Below are 7,804 nucleotides of genomic sequence, written 5' to 3'. Positions count from 1 at the left end.
ATAATGAGAATTGTCTCATAGAATTATGGATGTCACCACCCTTTTTATTTTATTTTTATTATTTTAAATTGTTTTCACTTTTGATTCTCGTGATCTTCTTCGTGCAAATCACAATGAATATACCATTAGGTCAAGTTTTTTTAATTTGTTCATTTTCACTTTTTTTTTTAAAAAATAAATAAATTTTATGAAGGTATGATTGAAATCTCTTTATTTTTAGACAGAAGTTTCAAAATTTGAATTCTTAAGTATGATGAAAAATCATTAAAAACATCATCTCTAAAAATGGACATTACGTTTTTGTTGAATACTGTTACAGGTGTAATTTAAGACGGAGGAAATCTTCAAAAAAAGTTTATTAGTTCTCTTTTGTTACCTTTATGAGGTAAGGATAAGATATACATTTCTTCTAAATCCCCTATTGTATTTAGGGTGTATTCAATACGAAAGGAAAAATTATTTTTTAAAACATTATTATTGTTTCTGAATAATAATGACAATCTCATTAAACATTATTTTTATAAAAAATAACTGTGTACGTGAATATAGGGCCATTAATAGGACAAACATATTGGGAGACAACTGCTTTATTAAAAAAAAAAAAAAGGGGAACAAATCACAATCAATAATTAATACAACCTTAATAATAATTAATAAAAAGCATAAAAGGCAGCATTTGGTGGGGGCTTTTCTTTTTAAAAGGAAAACTTAATTGACAATATTAATGGTAATAATATGCAAAAACAAAATTAGGCATGTGCACGAATTGGTTCAACCTAAATTTAGAGTAGTTAATATGAGCTAGGTCGTTTGAATTGATATGTTTTAACCCATGGTTTGATAGGATTAAATTATGATTTTGGAGCCAATTCGTGAGGCAAATAAAAATTAATTAAAAAAATAAAAATAAAATAGAACATTAAAAATAACAAGTGTCTAAACTTAAAATCTGTTTAAAGTTTGAAATATTACAATTTAAATACAAATTATATTTATAAAATATGTACTACATAAAATAAAAGTTCTTTAAAATTTCTAGGAAATCACTACATGGGTCATTCCATATGAACTAATGTCATAGTTTTCGTGTTTTATTATGATCATTGAAAAATAATTGTGTTAATATTTTAATTTAGCTATTGATGTTTTTGCTTGAAATTAAACTTAATAAATATCATAAAGATAATTTATTTGTGTATATTGATTAACAAGTAGTAACACTAACACCATGTAATATTGTCTTGTCGATATTTATGATAATATTTTTAAAGAGTAATTTTCACATATAGCAAATAAAAATTCATATTTGTATTTTATAGAAAAGTTTGCATAATTACGCTTTATAACAATCATACGTTATACATATACAGTTGAAGCAAATTGTATAAAACAAAGTGTATAAAACAACAAGAAGAAAGACACTTGGCAGAGAACTGTATAAAACGAATTGTATTATTATAAGTGTATAAAACGATTATACACAATTTGAATTTGTATAAAGTGAGAAGGAGAGAAAGACAAAAGAGACTTGACAAGGAATATACAATTAAATCGAATTGTATAAAACGAGAAAGAGAGAAATTAGATACAATTTAAAAATTGTATAAAACGAGAAAGAGAGAAAGACAAAAGAAATTGGGCAGAGAGAAAGGCAAAAGAAATTGGGCAGAGGAATATTTTTATTGTATAATTATAAGTGTATAGGACGAAAATATATGTACTTGCATGTGTATATACAATTTTCTCACGCTTTATACAAACAGAAACACAATTTATACATTTCACTTCTGTTTGTATAAAACAGATTTGAGAGAGTGGCGAGCGAGATCTGGAAGAGGGGAATAAAAATATATGTATTTATACAATTTTCTTTGCTTTATACAATTAGAAACAATTTTTATACACTTGTGTTTGTATAAAAGTGAGGAAGGAGCAAGAAATTGGAGGAGAGTGGCGAGCGAGATATTTGGGAGAGAGGCGTCTGACAATTTTTTGCAAACGTTTGCTATGGAGCACAATTAAATCAAACCCTAACTACTCCATTTATTTTAGGTTATTAGTTTGCTATATTATATACAATTTTTTCATTTTTAAATTTTAAAAAATAATGTTTTAAGAAAAGAGGACTGGCCCGACTAAGCCCGTAATCAATTTACTTGTGGATTAGGCCAATCATTTTTTGACCCACACAGAAAATAGGCTAGTCACGTCTGACCCGTCAAATTTCAAAGCATGTATAAATTAATCTGGATGGAATAAGTTAGCCCATATAGACAACTGTAAATCTAATTATCAAATTGATTCGAATCAATTCAAATAATAGTATTTATAAAATTTAAATTTGATTTACAAAATCAATTATAAAACACTATGGTTTTCCAATATGGATATAATTGGGTATATTACAAATCCAACCAACCCAAAAATTGAATTGCGTATACACCACTAAAGAATAAATACTAATAACGTGAGGACTTGTTCGTTCTAAGTTGTTGGTAATATAAGTATCGATATACATAGTATAATAAAAAATGGTTATATACTTTTAAAGCAAAACATTAAAGTGTTTATCATATGAGAGTTATTACTAACACTTCCATAGGGCAAAACTTATTCGAACCAGGTATTTATATCAAGTCAATACAATTTTCATTATTATGGTTTATTTGGTTATTTGTCCTAAGGAAAAGAAAATCAAGACGCAAATAATGGTTTATTCTGTTCAAGCTCTTGTTACATTGGGCTTAGCTCAAGTATTGAGCTCCTAAAATTCCCAAAATTGTTCTAGCCCTCGAAAGTAGGCCGTCCTGAGATTATCTATTTCACTATATTTATACATAAGTTATGAGATAAGCTATAACATACTTCCTTTAGTTGTCCACTTTAGAAGTGACACACATTAACGCACCAATTATTATCATAGGTTAGTTACAATTTTACGCTTAACTTAAAAGATTATACAACTCTCCAAGTATAATAAATGTATTTTCTGCTTCCAAATAGCATGCATTACAACTTAGTTGTACTAGAAATTTTCTAGAATTAAATAAGGCATATTAGGAAAAAAATTGTTGTCCTTTCTTAATTTGTTAAAATGGACAATTAAAATAAGGACAGATATAAAAGAAAATATGGACAAGTAAAATAGGGACAGAGGGAGTATACATGATAGAATAACTTATTCCAAAAAAAATTAATTTTAGAATATCTTATTTCCAACCAAACAACCTCTAACGGTCTTGTTTATTTTTACAATGATCTAATATTTAGTTCATTCTAACTTTGTCCATAACTCTATTTCAACTAGCATAACTTATTAATCGATTCATTTACTAACTTAACTCATTTTGACCTATTCAGATTTAGCCCAACTCACAAATTTGACACCCCTAATCTCGATCGTGGTTGACAAATAAATACATAAAAATTAGATTATGATGTGAGAGGAAGTGCAGGCAGAGCACTATACTATGTTGTGCTTCCCATTACTAATTTACAAGATTATATAATCAAACTAAATAAAGAATATTCATATAGACTAATGAATAAAATTGTGACATACATTCCTTGGTGAAATAGCCAAAGTAATATTATAGTATTTAATAATTTTTATATGAGCTGTAATGATAATTACATCTTTGTGTTTATGTGCTTCCACAACCTTGGGTTATCCATAATTTTCGTACTTAATATAACAACCAAACTCCCAAAAATAACTCTTTTCAAGTTCATCAATCTCTCTATTTCTTCAACCTTTTTTTTCTTTACTTTTCTTTCCTATTTATTTTAAATCTTTTTCTTCACAATTCTCTTTTAAGTTTCTTTTCCCTATCAATAATCTATCTATCTATCTAATATAGTGGAGGTCATGGATCATCTATTTTGATTAAAAAGGTGCTATTAATTTGTCTTTCTTTCTGTTTTCTTTTGTTGATTATGTTTTTTAGCCAGTGCACAACATATTCCGCATTCATGCAGGATTAGGGTTCAAGGAAGAGCCGCACCTCAAGGGTATAATGTAGACAGCTTATTCAAAGACTCCCATTTAATATGTGCATTTTCCTTATATTGCATTAAAATGCCAAAAGTTAAATGTTTGTTTTATTTTTTGCAATTTCCCATGAATGTATTCCTAGAGATTGTTTTTATATATTTGGTAGTTGTTTCTCTCAATTATGAGCAACAAATGTGTGCAAAAACTTTTGGTTTTTAGGCCATTGACACAGGGGGGGGGGGCGAGGGAGGGGGGGTATGACTTAGGATAAGAAAAAGGAAAAGGGAACAATATAAAAGATAGGACAAGAACACTAGGTAAGTTTTCCCATATGTCTTAGCTTTAGTAGATAAAATTACTTGATACCTGATGTCTGTTGTTGGTGGGAAATGGTTGATATCCCTGCAATTAGTCGAGATACGTGCAAGCTGACACAAACACCACAATTATAAAAGAAAGGGTTAGAAGGAGGAATATACAAGATTTTTTCTGGGATCAATATTTCTAATTTGTGGGGAAATTGGCGTAAGAGTTAGAACAATGCATGCATTTATCTTTCATTGAATTCAATGATGGCAAATATTAGAAGTCCATTTGGTGACTTTTTCATAAGTTTAACTTATTACTATTCTTTTGCAGCAAAATACAAGTTCAAAATCTAGTTAAGCCAAAGAATATAATGGCAACAAGGGCAAAGGAGACTGCTCCAGCAGGAAAGGAGAAGAGAGGGGTATCTCCATCACATCCCATTCCTAATTATATGAGAAGTCCTAATTCATCAACTACAAACTCTCCGGTGCGGAAGCGAGCAGATTCAACTACATCAAACAAGAATGTTCCCAACTATCTCAAGCCTACAATGTCTTCATCAGGTGATCTCAACATTCACAATAAACCTACTCTAGATCGAAGAAGATCATTCGATAAGCCTCCTCTTGCTACTTTGCAAAAAAGCGCTAATCCTAAAGAGAGAATTCTTCGGTCATCCTCATCGTTTTCAGGCAAAAGTTCAACATCCCAGAAACCCACGACGGATAGATTATCCAGAGCATCTCATATGAGTAAGGATGCCACCAGTAAACAACGTGGCACTAGCACGAATGCTAGACCAGGGACAATAAAGAAGAGCACAACTACTGGCATAATCTCCAAGAAACAGGAGGCTGGCAGGACTATTCATAATGGCACACACAAAACAAGAAATAATCAAGATGGTCACAATAGTTCAACACCAAAAGCATCAATAACTAATTCTTCTCATGCTGTGGAGGATGCCATTCTGCAGGCTGAAACTGATGAAGACGACATATACAAGTCGAGCAACGATCAGGATAGTCACAATGATTTAACACCTAAAGCATCAGTAATAACTGATTCTCTCCATGCAACTGAGGATGTTATTCCTCAGGCTGAACTATCAGAGCAAGAAGATAATGAAGAATTGCCAGTCACTGATACTGAAAGTGACGTGATCATTGACCACAGTGAAGCTGCTGCTTCTGATGCAGGAGAAAACAATTCAGCCATTGAAGATCAAGAAGAGCATAATGGAAATGTAATCAATGCTGAAACAGATCTGGAGAACCAAGAAACCAATAAGATGGAAGAATCAGAAGAGAAACAACTTGTTGAAGAAACCAGCACCAGCAACACTATGGAACCAGAAGAAATTACCAATGATCCTAACAAACATCATCTTGAAGATAACACAGTAAAAGTAGAGGATGAGACTCAAGAAGTGAAAGAAGAGGATGGAGGAAGAAACCAAGGAAAGGAAACTGTAATGGAAGAGGAGCGTGAAGCAGTGCAGCAGACTAATACTATTGTAGCTTCATCAAGACCTCAACGTCAAGTGGTGCAAGGGAAGAAGGAATCCGTGGTCTCCAATAATGTGATTGAAGAGACTGCAAGTAAGCTTAGAGAGCAAAGAAAGAACAGAGTGAAAGCACTGGCTGGTGCCTTTGAAACTGTCATCTCCTTGCAGGAGCCCAAGTGAGTATTTCTGTTTCGAGTATACATATCTTCGTTGGTAGCTGTATGATTATAGTTACCATTCAGTTTATTCTGTTTCCAGTTTTGAGGAACATTCAGTATTACTTATATCTTTGTTCAGAAACCAATAAAAATGATGATAATGATAAAATCAAAGTAACAACATGAACAAGTAACAATAATATAATTGTAACAAAATCACTTTATGTTGTTATCATGTTTTATGATTTCTAATTATGTGTTTCTGTTGAGACACTGATGCTTGTGACATAAAACTATATTTATCATTAGCAGCTTAATCATATACAGTTTTCTGATTAACGTTTTGGAAATATTCTAATTTCAGGGCGTAAATTAGAACTTAAAACTGGACATGCTTGGAGTGAAAGATCAGAGTCAGACACGATGCTACAGTATGGCCGATAGGGAATGGGTCGGAAAGGTATTCCATAAGTAAATTTTAGGAACATACAATTCTTTCACAAAAAAAAAAAGAAAAAAAAAAGAAAAGGATGAAAGTTAAGAAAAAAGAAATCCAAAGAAAAAAAGGAATAGGACATATATGTGGTTTTATTTTGTATTGCTTTAGAGCTTTTATCTTAAACGGCTCTGTACAGAAGTACCAGAGAGAGAAAAAAAACTGGTGATTCGTGTATAAATCAGATTTGTATACACATGTAATATTTCCCTTTGAATTTGCCACAGGTTCTGGTGGTCATGAAATTTATTTTATAGGATTGTTGATGGCCAAAAATGGTAATGTATCAGATCAAATGATAAATCAAAATATCATTGAATGATTATCAACTGCTATTAGAGTATCAATGTAGAAAAAGGAGATTCTACCTCTCAACATTACATTCCTAGACTACTTGATAGCATCCTAATACCGAAAGTTACGTAAAAACTGACATGAAAGAATTGGACTTAACTAATAACTAACATAAGTGTAGTGTATGGTAAGAGAAGTAGTATAAAGCTTGTAATTAAAAGTAATATGAATTGCTTGGACGAACTGAAATGGAAATGATTGGATTGACTGTTGTCATGATTGATTAGATGATTGCATGATCCAATTACTACCTGTTTATAGACTTTAAAATTGGACAATCTCTCTAACTACTAGGGAAGCCCTTCAAACAAGGACTACATAAACGGTATACCAGTGTACAGCAACTGCCACAAAGCTGCAGCAGTATATCTATTTCAGTAAACGACAAAATAATCAGAAGATTTGAAGAATTTTCATTTTAATCTGAGAAGATGCATAGTGTAATAATTTTCAACATTTCATGAAACTCGACTGCTGATAGAGACAACAAGGAAGGCAAATGACTTTGATAACTCACTCGATGGTAAAGAACTTTCATAGCCAACAGAAAGAAATGCCGTAAACCAATTTCCCCAGATCTTTTTTGAAGGAATTTGACTTACCAGGTTCCTCAACCAACTAGGTTGTGTTAGATTCTTTACGTACTGCATTCTTCAACGAACCCATTTTCCGGTAGTTTGGTCGATTGCAAAATTCATTACAACTTATGGAGAGACAGGCCAAACGCACAATTTGGGCTGATAAATAAGAGGACAGGCAGCACAGAAGAGTGGAAGCCCAACAATAATGTTGTGAAGCCACAGTAGAAAATACATAAGTTAATCACCACTGCCAAAAGATTAGAGCTGGAGAGACAGGCCAAACATGACAAGTTGGCCTTATAATTAAGAGGATAAGCCACACAGCAGAGTGGAAGCTCAGCAATAAAGTTTTGAAGCCATATTAGAAAATACACAGGTTCATCACCACTACCAAAAGATAAGAGC

At 31.8% G+C, this 7,804-nt stretch overlaps 1 protein-coding gene across 4 annotated transcripts; it reads left to right on the top strand.

Moving 5' to 3' along the window:
- The first annotated feature begins 3,642 nt into the window (after positions 1-3,642).
- LOC101256165 (uncharacterized) lies at positions 3,643-6,793 on the top strand. Of its 4 annotated transcripts, none has more exons than XM_069292737.1 (4): positions 3,643-3,894; positions 4,634-4,866; positions 4,996-5,986; positions 6,333-6,793. In XM_069292737.1, the coding sequence occupies exons 2-4, from the start codon at positions 4,674-4,676 to the stop codon at positions 6,337-6,339; spliced, it is 1,191 nt and encodes a 396-aa protein (XP_069148838.1). In that variant the 5' UTR covers positions 3,643-3,894; positions 4,634-4,673; the 3' UTR covers positions 6,340-6,793. The 4 variants fall into 4 exon arrangements, 3 of the variants coding, with proteins under 3 accessions (XP_069148838.1, XP_069148837.1, XP_069148836.1); XM_069292736.1 differs by adding an exon at positions 3,979-4,011 and having other exon boundaries at positions 4,634-5,986; XR_011213480.1 differs by having other exon boundaries at positions 3,644-3,894; positions 4,634-5,986; positions 6,333-6,428; positions 6,692-6,793.
- The last annotated feature ends 1,011 nt before the right edge of the window (positions 6,794-7,804 follow it).

Source organism: Solanum lycopersicum, chromosome 12, assembly GCF_036512215.1.
Source record: "Solanum lycopersicum chromosome 12, SLM_r2.1".
Lineage (NCBI taxonomy): Eukaryota > Viridiplantae > Streptophyta > Magnoliopsida > Solanales > Solanaceae > Solanum > Solanum lycopersicum.
Note: the sequence above shows the minus strand (reverse complement) of the source record. Positions and strands in the feature narration are given on the sequence as shown.

Coding starts and splice junctions, on each gene's coding strand:
- LOC101256165 (XM_069292736.1), top strand. CDS start 4,674: ATGGCAACAAGGGCAAAGGAGACTGCTCCAGCAGGAAAGGAGAAGAGA.